Genomic DNA, 20,693 nt, shown 5'->3' with positions numbered 1-20,693 from the left:
TCACTGCTCCACTTTGGTTCAATAAAATGGGAATCTGGAGACGAGACAGGAAAACCACTATTGCAAGATACAACATCAGCATCTTGGATGTCCCTGTCTGTCTGCTTTATATTCGGTGAGCACCTAGGGGCAGAACCTTCCAGTCACCATTTTATTCCTGAAATTATCACAGTATTTGGCAGATAGGAGCCATCAAGTCAGTGTTTATCAGTGCCTCTAATTACCAGATTTTACCCGAATGAACTAGAATGACCTGGATATAATCACAGGGTTTATTCTCCGTGAGCCACACAGCTGCATCCCTGGGCTTATGTCTTCATAACTTTGCTTTCCCCACCCACTTTGACTTTCCCGGTTGCAGCCTATGGGATCTGAGCACTTGGAGATGCGGAAGCGACAGTTGTCGGCTGCCCAGGGGACACCAGCCTCCATCCCCAGCCAGCCTGGAGCAGGAAGTCGAGGGTCCAACGCTTGCTGCTTCTGCTGGTGCTGCTGCTGTAGCTGCTCATGGTAAGGTCTGGGGCTGTTTTATTAATATGCTCCTCATGGGGCAACAGGTGCCAGGTAGGGCTTAATTTCATGTTTTTAAAGTAACTACTATATGGAGGGGCTTCAAAAAGCACATGGAAAAGAGGAATTCAAAGGTAAGTTTAATTTTGGTGCCAAAGTAATAAAAAGAAATCCATGAATAATTTTTTCATAACATGCATTTTCCATGAACTTTTTGAAGACTGCTGTGCACAGGTTTCAATTCTTTTTTTTTTTTTTTTGGCACCAAAATAAACTTACCTTAGAATTCCATTTTTCAGGAAGTTTTAAAAATATGCCTGTGTGCCTCACACTATGAAGTACACCAAAAAAAAATAAAAACAAAATAAAACGGGCTGCCATTTGACCTAACAATGAAGGTGCCAGTTAAAACACCCTTGTCCCACGTTGGAGCACCTGGATTCGTTCCCCTGCTCTGGCTTCTGACTGCAGCTTCCTGCTAATGCAGACCGAGGGAGGCAGCAGTGATTGCTCCATCGACTGGGTCCCTGCAACCTATACGGGAGACTTGGATTGATTTTCCAGTTCCTAGCTTTGGCACCAACCCAGCTCTGGCTATTAGGCATTTGGGGAATGAATGAGTAGATAGGAGCTCTCTCTGTCTCTATCTCTCTCCTTCTCAAATAAATAAATACAATTTTTTTTTAGAAAGTGTGTTTTACAAAATATACCAGAAATAAAATGAAAAGATAAAACATATTCAGAGAAGATAACTACAGTGCATTAAACAGAGAACTCACATTTAGGTTATATAATGAATAAGAAAATAATGACCAAAAGAAATGTAAGTAAATGAAAATGAATGGAAAAAATAATCCACTTGTGCTCCTGTCAACAAGGATCAGAGAAATAAAAGCTAAATACATAGCCTTCTAAATACTGTGTAAACCTCGGAAACATATACCCTCTCTTACACATGCAAAGGAGATTAGCATGAGAGAGTTCACCACAGCAGTAATCTGAGTGAGAAGAAATGAAAATGACTCTAAAGTACATTAATAAGAGAATAGAAGAACACACTGTAACTTAGTTATACCATGCAATATCATACAGCATTTAAATTGAATGTGCTAGAGGAAAAAAGCAAATTATAAAGCAATAGATTTTATACAATTTTTATACAAAATTGAAAGATACATTATGAATGGTCTGTATGCATGTATACCTGTATGAGCATCAAAAAGTTAATGGAAAATGGAATTAAAAGATGTTTATTTTGGTGTAGAGAGTTTTGAAATCCATACATAGGTTTTTTTATAATACACATTTTTCCACAAACTTTTTTTAAAAGATTTATTTTTATTTATTTGAAACTCAGAGTTACACAGAGAGAGGAGAGGTAGAGAGAGAGAGAGAGAGAGAGAGGGAGGGAGAGGTCCTCCATCTGATGGTTCATTCCCCAATTGTCTGCAACGGCCAGAGCAGCGCCAATCTGAAGCCAGGAGCCAGGAGCCTCCTCTGGGTCTCCCACATGGGTGCAGGGACCCGAGGACTTGGGCCATCTTCTGCTGCTTTCCCAGGCCATAGCAGAGAGCTGGATAGGAAGTGGAGCAGCCGGGACTCAAACCAGTGCCCATATGGGATGCCAGCGCTTCAGGCCAGGGCGTTAACCCACTGTGCCACAGAGCCGACCCTGCCACAAACTTTTTGAAGACCCCTCATCTGCATGTATTTGATAATTTTTGCACCAAAATAAATGTCCTTTAGTTCCATTTCCCATGAAATATATATAAATATATATTAGCATCACTATGAATAATAACAATAAACAACAAATCAAGGATGGTAGTCATCTGTAGAGCAGAGAGACTGGGAAATGGAATGAGAAAACAATACAAAGTAAATTTCAACCATTTTACTGTTTAATTCCCTTGACTTTTTTCTCAACATGGCTGAGATTTATCCATGTTAATATACATACTAGTGTACATTTTTAAGAAAGGTAAATGGAGGTAGGTAGACAGATGGTTAAGATACCTGCATCACACGTGGGAGTGCCGGAGCTCTATTCCTGATTCCCGGCTCCAGCTCTTGACTTGAGCTTCCTGTCAGGGCAGGTGTCAGGAGGCAGCTGTGATGGCTGAAGTAGTTGCCATTGCCACTCACATGAGAGACCCAGATTGAATTCCCGGCTCCTAGCTGCAGTCAACCAGTCCCAGCCATGGCAGGCCTTTGGGAAGTAAACCAGAGACAGCAGCTCTCTCTGTCCTTCTGCTGCTCAAATAAATAAGTAAACGGTTTTAAAAACAAATTTAAAAAGGTAAGTGACAATACATTTCTAAGGCTTTGTGATATCTTTCTCAAAGTTCTGCTTCCCAGCCTTTTGGTATTTAGTGTTATAAAGGAAGACCTGCAGATTCTTGTTTTCTTTGAAAATCAAGTTTTCTTTTCCTTCTAAAAGGTTGAAAAATTTTTTTTCTCCTTTGTAACTCAAAATTTTACCAAAATATATCTAACCATAGTCTTACTTTACTATTTCTAAAACCTGGTGAGCAACTATCTTGGTTTCTATTATCATTTTCTTGTTCTGCTTTAACACTAACAATAGACCCACATAAATGAAACTTGACAAAAATATGCTCTTCACTTTTTAAAGAATGCTCTGTCTTTTTAAAAAATATTCCTACTTAAAATAAAATGGGGGAAAATGTCAAAGCTTAAATAAGTTTTTGCATTATTTAGTTCACAGTATAGCTTCTAGTTCTCTTACAAACCCTGTGTCAAATTCATCATTTCTTTTTCTCTTTGCTTTTTCACACCCACTGCGCAATAATGTGTTATACTTACAAAAGAAGCCTAGGAGGTCGGGCAGTAGGAGTGTTAATCCTCATGCAGAGAGAATACCACCCAGATGCCTCTCAAGTTTTCTTTTGTAGTTTTCTTATTTTAAGAAACCATTGTTTACTGAAACTTTTTAGCCTGGCATCATGAAAGCAACAAGTCAAAAGGGTTCCTGCATTTCTAATGATTTTTCATCTAAAGAAATACACAGAACTAAAGACACACTCTTACTGCAAATTCATAAAGCAAATGCACTTGAAATTAGACTGAAGACCATTTTAAAATGAAATAAAGTGTTTTCAGTTAAAGGAATATTTAAAATAATATGGTAGCCATAACAAGATAAAGCAAACTCAGATAAACAATCATAAATTACATTTTTAAATTAATAGAATTCTAAAAGCATTCATGATAAAAATCAAGAATGAGGCAAGAATGTCCACAGTCTCTACAATTTAACATTATACTTTAGGTATCGGTCAATTCAGTTAGATGAAAGAAAATAGTTAGGGTCATAAGAATTGGAAAAGTAGAGGTGAAATTCTCGGTATTTGCAGATGATATGAGAGTATACTTGGAAACTCCAAGACAATTATTGCTGGAACCAATGAAAAAATAAAACAATTCCACAAATAAGGTGGCTATAAAATTAACATAAAAAACAATAACCTTCAGGACTTATACCTCAAAATGTACAGAACACTTACAGTTCATAATTTTTTAAAAATTTAAAACAGTCAAAGGATCTGAACAGATATCTTGTCAAAGAAGAGGTCCAAATGGCTAACAAATTCATGAAAAGATGATAGATGTCATTAGCCATTAGCAAAATTCAAATCCAAACCACAGGGAGATACACTTCATTCATAGTTCACCAGCCAGAATCGAAGCTACAAGAATAGCAATGTAGGCAAAGATGTGCAGAAATTGGATCCTCTAAATATGGAAATGTAAAATGGTGCACTTACTTTGGAAAACAGTCTTGGGAGTTCCACAAAATGTTAAAAATAGAGTTACCATATAGCTCACTAGTTCCACTTCTAGGAATCTTTCCAAAAGAAATGAAAATAGATGTCCACACAAACTTGCATATGAATGGACATAGCCGCACAACAGCCAAAAAGTGGAAGTGACCCAAATGTCTGTTAACTAATGAATAAACAAAATGTGTAATACCCATAACATTGAATGTCATTCATCTATAAAAAGGAATGACATACTGATATGAGTACATATGAGTGAACTTGGAAAATAGTGAATAGTCAAAGAAACAAGCCACAAACGACCACACATTATGATTCTGAATAGAGAAATCTATAGACAGGAAGTAGATTAGTGTTTCCTTGGGGCTGGTGGAGTTAGGAGACATGGGTAGTAGGGAATGACTGCTAAAAAGTACAAGGTTTCTTTGGGGGTGATGAAAACATTCTGGAATTAAATAGTGTTGATGGTTGCACAACCTTGTGAGTATACTAAAGCCATTGAATCATGCCATACCCTTTACCTGTGTAAAGGTAAAGGGTATGGTATATAAATGATGGCTTGATAAAGCTTTAATAAATAAATGGGCTTCATATATACAAACAGTAACCAGTTAGAAGATGAGATTGAGTGAAATTTCATTTACAATAACAACAAAAACAATTGGAATAAATTTGCAAAGAAATATACAAATGTGTAGAAGGAATCAAACTCTCTTGAAAGAAACAGTGGTAGGGTTTTTTTATTATTATTATTTGTTTTTATTTGACAGATAGAGTTAGACAGTGAGAGAGAGAGACAGAGAGAAAAGTCTTCCTTCTGTTGGTTCACTCCCCAAATGGCCACAATGGCTGGAGCTGCGCCGATCTGAAGCCAGGAGCCAGGCACTTCTTCCCGGTTTCCCATGTGGGTGCAGGGACCCAAGGACTTGAGCCATTCTCCACTGCCTTCCCGGGCCACAGCAGAGAGCTGGACTGAAAGAGGAGCAACCGGGACTAGAACCCAGTGCCCATATGGGATGCTGGTGCCGCAGGCAGAGGATCAACTAAGTGAGCCATGGCGCCGGCCCCTCAGTGGTAGGTTTTGGTTATACACTTTCCTGGCTTTTTCTGTACACATGCCTATAAATATATAACATCTCCATTTTGATGAGGCATTGTGTAATATTTTAAGGTGCAGAAAATTAAATGAAAACCCCAAAATATTCCTTTTACTCTTACTTTTTTTACTATTTTCTCTTTTATTCAAACTCTATTTGAAAGGCAGAGTTACAGAGAAGCAGAGACAAAGAGAAAGAGAGAAAGGTCTTCCATCCATTAGTTCACTCTCCAAATGGCTGCAATAGCCAAAGCTGGACCAATACAAAGCAGGAGCCTGGAGTTTCTTCCGGGTCTGCCTTCTTCCACTGCTTTCCCAGGCCATAGCAGCAAGCTGGATCAGAAGTGGAGCAGCTAGGACTCAAACCGATGCCCATATGGGATGCCAGCACTGCAGGCAGCAGCTTTTACTCACTACACCACAGTACCACCCTCACTTGTTTACTATTTTCTAATGAACTTGTTTTTATGAAAAGAATTATTATTCTTTTGACTTTTTGATAATAGCCATTCTAACAGGTATGATGTGATATCTCATAGTGGTTCTCATTCGCATTTTCCTGATGGTTAATGAGGTTGAGTACCTTTTCATATACCTCTTGGGCATCTTTGTATCTTCTTTGTAGAAATGTCTATTCAGGTCGTTAGCCCATTATTAAATTGAGTTACTTGTTTTTCTACTTGAGTTGTCTGAGTTCTTGAAATAAACGTGTATTTTGGGGCAAAACAGTTTTGAAACCCATGTACAAGGAATTTTCCAAGAATTCATGAAAAATGTATACCATGAAAACACTGCAGGGATTTCAAAATCCAGGGTACTTTTTCTTTTTTCTTTTTTTTTCTTTTTGACAGGCAGAGTGGATAGTGAGAGAGACAGAGAGAAAGGTCTTCCTTTTTGCCTTTGGTTCACCCTCCAATGGCCGCCACGGCCGGCGCATTGCGCTGATCCGAAACCAGGAGCCAGGTGCTTCTCCTGGTCTCTCCCATGGGGTGCAGGGCCCAAGGACTTGGGCCATCCTCCATTGCCTTCCCGGGCCACAGCAGAGAGCTGGCCTGGAAGAGGGGCAACCGGGATAGAATCCGGCACCCCGACCGGGACTAGAACCCGGTGTGCCGGTGCCACAAGGCGGAGGATTAGCCTGTTAAGCCACGGCGCCGGCCAAGGGTACTTTTTCTTCAAGAAAAAATTTTGTCAAGAAATTCCATCTGGGGATCTGAAGTTCTCTTTAAAGTGTTTTGTAAAACATCCTTCGTTGACACAGACTGATCTTGATTCAACACATGAATGTCTTTTTTCTTCCAGTCTCACAGTTCGAAACCAAGATCAGAGACTCACAGCAGCTTCCCGTGAATTCCGAGCGGCAGACCTTCCAGCCTGTGAGGAAAGGTGAACTCTCATGCTGTTCAGCTCACTAAGCCATCAGAAATGCTAACCTTCCTCTCTTTCTTTCTCTCTCTCACTGTAATTTGTAATTTTGTAACATCAAATCCTACTGTGGCTTCTCATTTTCCCCCTGTAGAATTCCTTTTTCACTCATTGTATGATGGGGAAGAGAAATCAGTTCTATTATCCACCTAGTCCCTTTGCTAATCGCAAATATAAATGGATGCTTCTGGACAAAACATATGATGTTATTCTGTTTTTATATATAAAATATGCCTTTCAGAATTAAAGACCATAATGAAACATGCCTATTTGATTTTCAGGAAAGTTTAAGAAACCCATTTCTTGGGGTCAATACTGGGGCAGAATAGGTTGGGCCTCTGACTGTGGTGCTAGCATCCCATATGGGTGCCGCCAGCTGGATTGGCTGCTCCACTTCTTTTTTTTTTTTTTTAAAGATTTTATTTATTTATTTATTTAAGAGGTAGAGTTACAGACAGTGAAAGGGAGAGACAGAGAAAAAGGTCTGCAATCCGCTGGTTCACTTCCCAGATGGCCGCAACGGCTGGAGCTGGGCTGATCCGAAGCCAGGAGCCAAGAGCTTCTTCCAGGCCTCCCACATGAGTTCAGGGGCTCAAGGACTTGGGCCATCTTCCACTGCTTTCCTAGGCCATAAGCAGAGAGCTGGGTCAGAAGTGAAGCAGCTGGGACATGAATCAGCACCCATATGGGATATCGGTGCCACAGGTGGAGGCTTAGGCTGCTATGCCACAGTGCCGGCCCCCAGCTGCTCCACTTCTGATTCAGCTTCCGGCTAATGGCCTGGGGAAAAGTGGAGTATGGTCCAAGTGCTTAGGCCCCTGCACCCATGTGAGGGACCTGGAGGAGGTTCTGGCTCTTGGCTTCAGATCAGCCTAGTTCTGGCCATTGCAGTCATCTGGGGACTGAACCAGCAGATGGAAGACTACTCTCTGTCTTTCCCTCTCTCTGTAACTCTGCCTCTCAAATAAATAGTCTTTAAAAAAATTCTTAATGCTTATTTATTTCTTTTCATATATTTGAGAGGCAGAGAGAGAGAGAGAGAGAGAGAGAGAGACATCTTCCATTTGCTGTTTCACTTCCCACATATCCACAACAGCCAAGGCTAGGCCAAGCCAGAGCCAGGAGCCTGGAACTCCATCCAGATTGCCCATGTGGCAGGAACCCAAGTACTTGGGTCATCACCTGCTGCCTCCCAAGGTGCATTAGCAGGAAACTGGATTGGAAACAGAGGTTCTAGAACTCCAACTGGCACTCTGATATGAGTATCCTAAGTGGCAGCATAAACTTTTGTGCCACATTGCTCACCCTAAGTTTTTTAAAGTGGTAAATTTATACTAAATGGATAATGGATAATGTATGTTTTAAAAACTAAGTATTTGGGGAAGGAAAACAGAGAATTTACATAATACAATACTTTTAAATTGTCATTTTTCTTTCATATATTATCAATTAATTTGATTTAACTTAACGATTCTTATACCTATTCTTAGGATTATGCATTTATAATTGCAGGCATTAGCCAAATATCCTAAAGCCATTGCTCAAATAGGTTTTCTGTCAAATTGGTTATTCTTTAGAAGAAAATAACTTAGTGGTCCAAAACTTTACTTAAGTATTTTTTCATTCTTTACCTTATTTATCGTTGCCCAGATTTTTACAAATTCTGGGAGGCCTGTTGAAATCTTCCACAGAGCTAAGAGTTTGTTAAAAGCTTGTACATTGCCAGTGTAGTGTGAGTGCTTCACCTGGGGTCAGCATGCCTTTGTGACCATGCAGTCTACTAAGCACCATCTTCCTCGGTTTCCTTATGTGTAAAGTGGGTTAGTCACAGTTTGCTGTGGCTCAGCCAATGAAAGGCTATTGAAGACTGAATAAGACAAACAGTGCCCTAGGTCAGAGGCAAGAACTGAACACATGCTGGGCTTGACCGCTTCCCCATTACGTGCAGTGACTGTAAGTTGAGGAGCACCTGTACTGGTAGCATCATTGCCGGAGGGAGAAGATTCCACCATCCCTGAAAGAAGCCCGAGTGGTCCTGGGCAAGCAAATACCTCTAAGAAGCAAACACCCATCCTCTCTGGAGGGAAGACAATATCCTCAACTTTGACCCCAGGTTTCCCATAGATTGAGACCAATCAAATATGGGCTCTTGGTCTAAGAGATGACCAAACTGAAAGGAAGCCGCCCACCGCAAATGAGAATCAGTAGAAATAACACTCAGATGTAGAGCCCAGAGAAATTCAGGTGTTAGAATTAACTATAAGAAAACATAGTGTTTAAAGAAATGAAAGCTAGATTCACAAAAATGAGTCAGAAGAATTCAACTATCAAAACTGGCCAAGAGGACTGTGTTCATAGTTTGCAAGGTGTCCCTTTGAGGAAATTGGGCAAACAGTACTTGAGATCCCTTGGTATTTTTTCCCTTAATTTTCTTAAAAATTTTTATTAAAATAAAATTCACATAACACAAAGCCATTTGAAAGTTTACAAGCCAGTGCTTTTTAGAATATTCACAATAGCATGCAACCACTTCCTTATTTCAGTATCTGTTCATTTCTACAAAAAGAAATCCCATAGCTGATAGCAGGCTTACAATGAAACATGAACCTATGATTATCTCAAAACTAAAAAGCTTAAGAAAAAATTATATGTGGTTTTCAAAAGTTAAACAATATATAAGTAAGGAAAGTAATCTAACTTCTAAGAGTTTAATACTCTTTTTAATGACCAGGAAGGAATATTGGAAAAAGAATAATATAGAAGTCATAAAAATAAAAAAAATATTGTTGCAGGGATTGATATTTGGCCTAGTGGTGAAGACATATTTTACAATGCTTAACCCATGGGAGTAGATTGGGTTGAGTCCTGGCTTCAAGCCCAGATTCCCACTTCCTGCTATACTTGTACTGCTTCTGTGAAAACCTGCATCTAACCATTTGAAAACACATGTTTCTGAAGTATATGTTAAACCTTTACAGTAAATGAGCAAGCATCACCTTATAAAGCATCTCAATAAATGTATGAAATAGAATATGCTTTCTATACACCCTGGGAGGCAGCAGGTGATGGCTCAAGTGTTGGGGTTCCTGCCACCCACGTGAGAGACCTACATTGAGTTCCAGGCTCTTATCTCTGGCCTAACCCACTCCCAGTTGTTGAGAGCATTTGGGGAGTGAAGCAGCAGGTGGAAGATCTCTCTTTTTGTGTCTCCCTCTCTGTTGTTACTCTACCTTTCAAATAAATAAAACTTTTTTTTTTAAAGGGAAGGGTCAATAGAGAAAAATATATAACCCTGAATGTTTCTAACAGACAAAAAGAAGGACCAGTCACCACTGAACTAAATGTCCAAATTAAGAATATGCACAAAGAAGGTAGGAAGGAGGTAGTAATATATAAACACAGAAATTAATGAAATAAAAAACAGATACAATGGAAATGACCAAAGCAAAAGCTGATTCTTTAAAACAAATTTATAATAATTTATAATAGGGCCTCCTTTGCTATGAGTGGCCAAAATATAATGAACTAATATTAGGAATTAAAATGGAAATATAATAACTACCCAGCAGAAATTAGTAGGATGATAACACTGGGAACAGATTATGCCAATGAACATGGTGATTTAGACACTACACTTTGAGTGAATTCTTAAACAGGGAGAAATTACTAAAACTCATGCAAGAATAAATCAAAGGTCAAACTAGTTGTATGACTATCAAGCTGTATCAACAATGAATAACATTCTATTTCAGTTTGCCTGGACTTCCATAACAAAATACCAAAACCTGGATAGCATACAACAGTTTGTTATCTCACAGTTTCTGAGAACAGCAGTCCGAAAGCAAAGGCTCAGCAGGGCCACACTTTCTCTATACTCCGACAGCTCTAGGGGAGAATCCCTCCAGGCCTCTTCTAGCTTCTGGTAGTTGCCAGCAGCCCTTGGATTCCCTGGCCTGTAGACTTCACTCCAGTCACATGGCTATCCTCTCTTTGTGTCTGCTTATTTTCCCTACAAGTGTCTGTGTCTGTGTTCAAGTTTCCCTTTTTTATGAAAATACCAGTCATACTGGATGAAGTCTCACCCTAATGACCTCATCTTAAAAAAAACAAAAACAAAAAAAAAACCAAGATTTATTTATTTATTTGAAAGAGAGAAGGAGAGGCAGAGAGAGAGAGAGGTCTTCCATCTGCTAGTTCACTCCCCAGTTGGCCATAATGGCCAGAGCTGCACTGATCAGAAGCCAGGAGCTTCTTCTGAGTCTCCCATGTGAGTGCAGGGGCCCAAGGACTTGGGGCCATCTTCTACTGCTTTTCTGGGCCTAGCAGAGAACTGGATCAGAAGTGGAGCATCTGGTACTCGAACTGGCGCCCTTATGGGATGCTGGCACTGCAGGCAGCGGCTTTACCCACTATGCCACAGTGCTAGCCCCAGTGACCTCATCTTAATGTAGTTAAATCTACAAATGTCATGTCCTGAGGTACTAGGAGTTAGAATTTCAACATATGTTTTGGAGAGACACAGTTCAACCCACAGAATTTTTCTACAGAGGCAGGCATTGTGGCATAGCAGGTAAAGCTGCCTCCTGCTGTGCTGGCATCCCATATGGGCACTGGTTGGTGTGTCTGACTTTCAAAAAAAATGAATAAATCTTTAAAAACAAATAAAATCTTTCTATAGATTCAACACTGGACCCAGATGGTTTTATAGGCAAATTCTACAAAACTTTTTTTTTTTTTTTTGAGATTGTACAGACAGTTACAGACAGAAGGAGAGACAGAAAGGTCTTCCATCAGTGCTTCACTCCCCAAATAGCCACAATGGCTAGAGCTGGGCCAATCAGAAGCCAGGAGCCAGGAGCTTCTTCCAGGTCTCCCATGGGTGCATGGGCCCACGTACTTAGGCCATCTTCTACTGCTTTCCCAGGCCATAGTAAAGTGCTGGACCGGAAAAGGAACAGCTGGGACTAGAACCAGTGCCCATATCGAATGCCAGCACCATAGGCAGAGGTTTTAGTCCATTACACCACAGTGCTGGCCCCATCTACAAAACACTTCAAGAGTAGATAATATGGGGCCAGAGGCGTGGCACAGCGGGTTAACACCCTGGCCTGAAGCACTGGCATCCCATATGGGCACCAGTTCGAGTCCCAGCTGCTCCTCTTCAGATCCAGCCCTCTGCTATGGCCTGGGACAGCAGTGGAAGATGGCCCAAGTCCTTGGGCCCCTGTACCCACATGGGAGACCTGGAAGAAGCTCCTGGCTCCTGACTTCGGATCAGTGCAGCTCCGGCCATTGAGGCTGTCTGGGGAATGAATCAGCAGATGGAAGACCTCTCTCCCTGTCTCTACCTCTCTCCATAACTCTGTCTTTCAAGTAAATAAATCTTTTTTTAAAAAGAGTAGATAATATGGGTATTCAGCTCCCATATAACTACTCAGAAATCTAAGAGGACAATGTAACAGTGAAATTACAACCTGATGAGGATAGTTCAAGAATGTAAAGTTAGAGGTGAATCCTACTCACCCCATGACCTTGGTAAACCAAACAATGCTTAGAAACATAATGTTGGGTAAAGAATAACGAAGTCGCAAAAAAGAACAACATACACCATTTTTATATAGTTTTAAAAAAAATACTAAAGAGTACATCCCTCAGGACACATACATGTGAAAACTATGGGGGGGGGGGACAAAAGAAAGAGATATTAAGGATCATTATTAACTCAAAAAGGTTTAGCCCCCAGATCAAGTGTAATAGAGTTGGGGCAGGGCATGGGGTGACAGGTTGCATGGAGAAATAGCAGCTATGTCAGTGATGTCCTGGTTCTTAAGATAAATTGGTACATTCACAAGTGTTCACTTTGTCACCCTTCATTATTTGCATTTATATTACAAACATTCGTTCCTCTTTCTCAAATATTACATAAATTTTAAAAAATGTATTAAAAAGACACTGTTCCATTGTTGTTCTCCATGTTGAGCATTGCTAAATCTGAGTTCTGTTGTAGGTGACTAGGGAGTTTGGGGTCTGATGGTTGGGATGTTTTTCTATTATAATTTGAAATTATTGCCAGAATGTGTCCAGATGTAAGAAATATGTTCCTACGGCCAGCGCCGTGGCTTAACAGGCTAATCCTCCGCCTTGCGGCGCTGGCACACGGGGTTCTAGTCCCGGTCGGGGCGCCGGATTCTGTCCCGGTTGCCCCTCTTCCAGGCCAGCTCTCTGCTATGGCCCGGGAAGGCAGTGGAGGATGGCCCAAGTGCTTGGGCCCTGCACCCGCATGGAAGACCAGGAAGAAGCACCTGGCTCCTGGCTTCGGATCGGCGAGATCAGCCGGCCGTAGCGGCCATTGGAGGGTAAACCAACGGCAAAAAAAAAAAAAAAAAAGGAAGACCTTTCTCTCTCTCTCTCTCTCTCTCTCTCTCTCACTATCCACTCTGCCTGTCAAAAAGAAAGAAAGAAAGAAAGAAAGAAAGAAAGAAAGAAAGAAAGAAAGAAAGAAAGAAAGAAAGAAAGAAAGAAAGAAAGGAAGATGTTCTTAGCAGTTATTCTAACAACTGGTTTGTAAGCATTTGGACAGTCACCATGCAGCCAAGCTAAACAATTTGAAGATGTGAACTTGTATGGTTTGGCCAAAGGTTTGAGGAAATGAGAATAGCTCTTTCCCTTCCTTTCTAAAAGGGTCAAGTTCACATATTTTTCATTCGCAGAGAGGGAGGGGAAGGTAGATTTCTGGTGATGCAACGCAGTTTCACAACCAATAATAGGTCTATTTTGCCTCCTTTCTTTTGGTCCCCTTCAAGCCCGAGTCCTACGCTGGAGGAAGTCAGTGCCTGGGCTCAGTCCTTCGACAACTTGATGGTCACCCCAGCAGGCAGAAACGCCTTCCGGGAGTTCCTCCGCACAGAATTCAGTGAGGAAAACATGCTTTTCTGGCTGGCCTGTGAAGAACTGAAAAAAGAGACAAATAAAAACATTATTGAAGAGAAAGCGAGGATAATATATGAAGACTACATTTCCATTTTGTCTCCTAAAGAGGTGTGTGCCCATGCAAGGGTCTTCTCCCAGGAGCCACTGGTAACATGAACCCCATCAGTGCCTGATTGTACCCGCCCCTGTAGTCACAGCTACATCAAAACACTGACAAAGACTCCACTCTCCTTTGTGGTATTCAAACCCCTTTGACCAGTGTCCCAGAGATGAGCCCCAAGTGCCTCTGAAATCTGTGAAAAATGCATCTTTCTGGGAAAGTCTCCGTATCTTTCATCAGATTTTCCAGAAGGGGGAGGTTCTGCATTTTTCTAGTAACACTGTTTAGAAATATTACACCGGATATAGGCAGCCTCTTAAATAAAATGATCCATTACCCTAAGTAAAGTCTGTCTGCAGGTATCTTTATGTTAGAGTCACACAACCCTGACAGGACACTGATATGGCAATGGGCTCCTCAGGAGGTCCTTCACCTATCAGAGAAATCATTAGATGAGTGAAACTGGGCAAGTTTCCACCTCTCAGAGTTGTAGTTTCTTCAGATCTAAAGTCTTGGAGGTTGGTTGTTCTCAAAGTTAGGTGCCTTGTAGGTCGAACTATAAAAACCCTTTGTTATTTCCTAGTATGTGTTGCAAAGAATGTAAGGCTAATTAAGCAGGGCCCCCTGTGTCAAGGGGCTCACTGAGAGGTGGGCACACTGGTGAGGCCCCCTGTTGGGACGGTTCAACATTTGCACAGGGCTGGTGGAGTGAGCTGTCCGCCGTAAGGCAAGATGAGAATGAGGAAGAAGGACTCGGTAAGGCTGCAGAGACACTGAGGACAACGAAAAGGAAATGAGCAAAAACACAGTGGGATGAGGACATCCCAAAGGGTGGGATTTAAGAGCCAAGGATAACAGCAGGAGACTGGGAGTGGAAATGCACCTGAAGTGGAAGTTGTTGATCAGCCTAGCAGGACTGGGTAGGCAATAGGAGGAGATTTGGAAAGGGAATGAGGCCTCTTTGTGCGAGACCCTTAGCTGTCAGGATGGGAGAGCAACAAGTGTCTCTAGACAAGAAACACAGGAGACAATCCTGATGAGCGTGCCCATTTATTATCAATTATTAGCAATTTATTAGCTTCCAACAGTAAGGGGGTTGGGGGAAATGGGCCTGGAGCTCCTGCTGCCGGCCAGAAGCCAGGATGTGGGGTTCCTCCCAACCTCCTGCATGGGCAGGGCAGGCAGTCCCATGGGATCACCCACAAGGGAATGGTTCTAGAGCATGGAGAGATTTGGCTGCCATGCTGAGATTTTCTCATTTGTATCCTGGGATACCCTTGGACTTTAGCCTGGTAATACGAAGGTACTTTAAAAGTTTGTGGGGAAAAAATGGAATTAAAAGATGTTTACTTTGAAATTCATGCATAAGTTTTCCATGACTTTTTGAAGATTCCTGGTATCATCACAATTGCATTTTTGAAAGGTTTATTTATTTATTTGAAAGGTGGAGTTACAGAGAGGGGGAGGCAAAGACAAAAAAGAGAGAAAAGTCTTCCATCTGTTGGTTTACTCCCCAAATGGCCACAATGGCCAGGGCTGGGCTAAGTCAAAGCCAGAAGCCAGGAGCTTCATCCAGGTCTCCCATGTGCAAGGGCCCAAGCACTCTGGCCATCTTCCACTGCTTTCCCAAGCACATTAGGAGGGAAGTGGATCAGAAATGGAGCAGCTGGGACTCATACCTGCACCCACACAGGATGAGGGTGCTGTAGGTAGTGTCTTAACCCGCCAAGCCACAATGCTGCCCCCACATTTGCATGTTAAAAGATGAATATTTGTTTAGTATAGAGTTTCTGTATATAAAGTTAATTAAAAATGAATCTTAATGAAGAATGGGATAGGAGAGGGAGTAGGAGGTGGGACAGGAGTGGGTGTTGGAGGGAAGGTATGGGGGGGGGGGAAGAACCGCTTTATTCCTAAAGCGGTTCCTATGAAATTTGCATTCATTAAATAAAAACTTTCTAAAAAAATATGAATATGGTGGCAGAATGGATTAGGAGAAGGCTAGAGGCAGAGGACAGTTAGTAACAGGTGACTCCTATGTGTCTGGTCTGGGTTGTCCAGGTGGTGGGGTATTTGGTTGAAATTGAGCAAACAGGAAGGGGAGCAAATGTGGGGGAAGAGAAATAGGGCTCCATGTTGCTTACCAAGTTTGCCTTAATGGGAGACACTCAGTGGACGTTCCTGAATAATGAGTTCAGAAAGTTATATCCATGTGGGATTCATAAAAAGCAAGAGATTTTTGGTTCTTTAATTTATGACTTCCATATACTTTGTCATGATTTTCTTTTTCAAGGCAAAAATTTTCATTAATGTAGCCATTCTTTGGAATCCACAGGGAGTTGGTCCCAGGAGCCCCAGAAGATAGCAAAATCCACAGATGCTCAAGTTCCTTGTTTGGAATGGCAGTGTTTGGATATAATGTACACACATCTTCCTACATACTCTAAGTCATCTCTAAATTACTTGCAATACCTAACACAAGTAAATGCCATGTGTTTTGTTATACTGTATTCTCTGGGGACTACTGACAAAAGTGCCTGAACATGTTCAGTACAGGTCCTATTTAAAAAACATTTTTGATATTTTCAATTTGTGGATGTTGAACTTGTGAATACACGAAGCAAACTCTACAACCAAAAAAGAATCTTAGCAAATTAATGAAGCAAAAAATGATCTGATAATATGATCTTTCCCCCCAAGTATAAGCATCCATTACTTGAAATTTAAAAATTGAAAAACTTTAAGTACATAGATTTAGGGGTCAGATTAGCTTGGATTCTTATCCCATTTCTCACTTAGCTGCATAACTGCAGGTGTATTTCTGACCTGTTCTGCTCCAGTTTCCTTCTGTGTGCAGAGCAGACATCACACTTACCTTCAGATTTGGGAGGGCTGGGAGTGAGGATATGCATTAGTCTTTGGCAACAGTGCTCTTTTAAGCCTTTGTTCACTGCAGAATACTGAGAGGCCCTAATGGGGCTTTGACCCAAGGAGCACTTGACTCGCAGGGACAGTCTTCACTGGGTTGTAGTAAAGAATGCGGTTCTGTTTGTGAACGGGAATGTTTTTTGTTTGCTGCTTGTCCAGTTCCCTAACGAGTGCAGGAACTCTCATCCTTTCAGCCAGTAATCAGTACTGAACAGTCCCAGGAACAGGTGTTCAGAAGCACTGGCCCTTATACTCGGGAAGCAGACAGGGAGGATCACCTCGTGGTGAGTGCTGCCTTAGGAATAATCGCTTAGGGAGAACAGGGACACCTTTACCTCAGGGCTGTGGGGAATGACCTGAAGCATAAACAGATTTCATCAGGCAGGATACAGGGGAAGAGAAGGTAATTCCAGCTCTTCTTTAAGTCCTAAGTGGCTCAGAATGGCTCTTGAGCAAAACAGTGCAGTTGGATCTGGGGAATTGGTGGAAGCAGTTCATCTAAGGCCTCAGAAGCTCATCCTTTGGCATAATAGGCTTTGGACTGGGTTCTGAGCACACTGAGGAGCCAGTACAAGGGCTGAAGCTGGAGTGGCAGGGTGGTATTCACCTTTAGAGCCCCTAGCTGAGCCATGGAGCATGGTGAACAGGTAGGTAGGAGAGCACTGCCAAGACCCAGCAGGAAATGTCAAGTGACCTCCACAGGGTCATGGCAGAGAGAAGAGATGCACAGATTTGAGAGTGCTAAGGTAGGGTCAGTGGGACTTGACTCAATAGAGAGCCACAGGGAAAAGGAAGGATACAGACGAATTGGGTGGGGACAGAGTGTTTCATTCCTTCATAAGCTGGACAGGAGATCTGGAGGTGCTTCAGATGTGTCAGGTTTGAGGTACACCTGTGAGTAGGTCAGGCGTGCTTTCTGAAAGGAAGGTGGCTATATGTATAGGGTACTTCAGAAATGCAATTAAAAGATAAGTTTATTTGGTGCAAAAATTTTGAAACCCTTGTGTATGAGGTGCCTTCAAAAAGTTCACAGAAAATGCAATTATGAAAAAAGTATAATTTCTAAATTTTTCCACCAAAAATAAATATCCTAATTCTATTTTTCCTACAAACTTTTTTTTCCAAAGATTTAATTATTCATTTGAAAGGCAGAGTTACACAGAGGAGAGGTAGAGAGAGAGAGAGATCTTCCATCCGCTGGTTCACTCCCTAGGTGGCTGCAATGGCCGGAGCTGTAGCCATCCACAGCCGGGAGCCAGGAGCTTCCAGGTTTCCCATGTGGGTGCAGGGGCCCAAGGACTTGGGCCATCTTCTGCTGCTTTCCCAGGCCATCGCAGAGAGCTGGATCAAAACTGGAGCACCCAGGACTCAAATCGGCACCTATATGGGATGCTGGCACTGCAGGCGGTGGCTTTACATGCTATTCCACAGCACCAGCCCCTACAAACTTTTTTTTTTTTTTTAAGATTTATTTATTTATTTGAAAGGTGGAATTACAGAGGCAGAGAGAGACCACGTGGGAGAGAGAGGTCTTCCATCTGCTGGTTCATCCCCCAAATGGCTGAAATAGCCAGAGGTGGGCCTATCCAAAGCCAAGAGCCAGGAGTTTCTTCCAGGTCTCCCACAGGGGTGCAGGGGCTGAAGGACTTGGACCATCTTTCACTGCTTTCCCAGGCAATCAGTATGGAGCTGGATTGGGAGTGGAGCAGCTTTGACCTGAACCAGCGCCCATATGGGATGCTGGCACTACAGGTGGTGGTTTTACCCACTACACCACAGCGCTGGCCCCCACAAACTTTTGGAAGTGCCCTTACATGCAGCTGGAAAGACCACTGAAGTCAAAATTTAAAGGAGTGGCTTAGCAATTTTGGTTTTAGTTTTACATTATAGCACATTAAATTCATGGCAGTTGAGCTAGCAAGGCCAGCTGGAGCAGAGATGGTCCAGCTAAGGTTCCTTACATAGAAGATGTGTGCCAGAAATCTGCCACTGTTATCTGACTGGGCAGAAGCCTGAGGCATCCAAGCCCTGGTCCTTGTATTATTAGGGAATTAGGTAAGTCTGGGCACGCTACCCTCTTTTCTTTAAAAGAATGTTGTGGTTTCCTGAATCAGTGGGATCCCTGCCAGCATAAATTAGAACTTGTCAGAACTACACATTCCCAAGCCCCTCCCCAACCCACTGAGTCAGACTGTGGGGACAGGCCCAGCCATCTGGTAAGCAAGCCTTCCAAGGGCTGCTGATGCCCCGAAACCTAAGAATGCCTGTTGCTGATGCTTTTGGTTTCTCTTCCCACAATTTGGATTGTTTTGTTTGGGACCTTTAAAAAGCAGAATGAGCCACTGGAGTTTGAGATGGACTGACCAAGAGAAGAATCTAATACAGCTCTTATTTGTTTCTATTGGCAGGTCAGCTTAGACTCCCGAGTCAGAGAAGTCATCAACAGAAACATGGTGGAGCCATCTCAACACATATTCGATGATGCTCAGCTCCAGATTTACACCCTAATGCACAGAGACTCATATCCCCGATTCATGAACTCTTCTCTCTATAAGGACTTGCTTCAGTCCTTGGCTGAGAAATCAATCGAAGCATAGGAGTTTTCAAATATATTTATTATTAATAAAATAATAAAAATAACTCACGGACTGCATCTAGCACAGGGAACTTAGCAGTAGGGCTATCTTCTGCTGGAGTAACACTGAGGCTGCTCTGGGAACAGATGCTTCCTTTGACAGTTCTATATTCACAATGTAAATTGCAGCCTCCTTTAGTGATATTTTTTTGAAAAACTGGGATAAGGCTGTTTTAGGAAGATAGCATATTTGCATTTACAGTAACAGTAGTATGTTCTCAATGATAAGTGATACACTGGAAGACGGCCTACTGCCCAGAGCATGCACATCCACGGGAGCAAATAAGATCACTTTTGTTTTGCATGAGGTCAGTAATTAATTACTCTCCCCGGAAAAGAACACACATTCAAGTGCTTCTCAGCTACCCACCCCTTCCTTCCATCAAGTTTGGTTTGCATACTTCATTTACCAGTGCCATCACAGTACCTGAGTTCACATTTTATAAAAATTTAACCACCCTTTGTAAAATTGTTATCTCACCTATGTTACAGTATGTATAAGTATGTATACACATTTATGTGTGTGTCAGTGTAAAGCACTGTGCTCTTAGGTTAAGTCAGTCTCAAATGTTTGGTAAGAGAGCAGGGCTTAGAAAATTCTTTTATGGAAAAGAGTTACCATTATCTTATTATCAGAAGTTGTCCTAAAGAATGAATGTTAAAGTTCACAATTTAGTCTCGTTCACAGCAAAACTTCAAAACAAGCACATTTCCATTTTTACTATCAAAAAATGGGCATTTTACTCTTTACAAAAATAAAGCACAAGAGTTTTATCTCAATCCTAGTTTTTCCTATGTAAAAATTCAGGAAATATGAGACAAAACAAGTAGCAATACACACAACCTATCTTTTAGCTCCCAGACTGAGTCTGTCTTTAGATCTCCATAATTTTATCATAGGTAAATGGAATAACTTCATAGCTTATGAGTGAAATGATGTGTAAGACCTGAAACCCCCTGAAGTAATCCATCGCCATAATACACTGGAAAGATGGACACAATTTGGAATGATGTGAGGTTAGAAATTAATTTGCAAGAAGCCTACACCATGCTTTACCCCTCGTATGGAATAGTTCTTCTCTTGATCACCTCCTTCGCCTGGTACTTCAATTGTCTGACTTCTTTCCCCACTCAACTCAAGCTCCAACCCTAAAACCCTCTCCCTTTCTCAGAAAACCATTTTACCTTTTTCCTTCCTTCACTATGAAAATTGTGCCCCTAATCACCCCTCAACTTCCCATACAACCTATAAATACGTATAGATTA

General features: G+C 41.7%; 1 protein-coding gene across 3 annotated transcripts in view; it reads left to right on the top strand.

Moving 5' to 3' along the window:
- The window catches only part of RGS20 (regulator of G protein signaling 20), a 125,350-nt gene extending 105,917 nt beyond the window's left edge, over window positions 1-19,433 (top strand). For 2 of the 3 annotated variants that reach the window (XM_062189585.1, XM_062189586.1), the window contains 4 exons: window positions 362-510; window positions 6,712-6,795; window positions 13,638-13,872; window positions 19,201-19,433. In XM_062189585.1, coding sequence (XP_062045569.1) covers window positions 362-510; window positions 6,712-6,795; window positions 13,638-13,872; window positions 19,201-19,389 — 657 coding nt within the window. In that variant the 3' untranslated portion in view covers window positions 19,390-19,433. The remainder of the gene's footprint in view (window positions 1-361; window positions 511-6,711; window positions 6,796-13,637; window positions 13,873-19,200) is intronic. The other variant, XM_062189587.1, reaches the window with a different exon arrangement.
- The last annotated feature ends 1,260 nt before the right edge of the window (window positions 19,434-20,693 follow it).

Source organism: Lepus europaeus, chromosome 4 (genome assembly GCF_033115175.1).
Source record: "Lepus europaeus isolate LE1 chromosome 4, mLepTim1.pri, whole genome shotgun sequence".
Taxonomy (NCBI): Eukaryota; Metazoa; Chordata; class Mammalia; order Lagomorpha; family Leporidae; genus Lepus; species Lepus europaeus.
The sequence above is the reverse complement of the archived record's forward strand: the minus strand, read 5'-3'. Positions and strand labels throughout refer to the sequence as shown.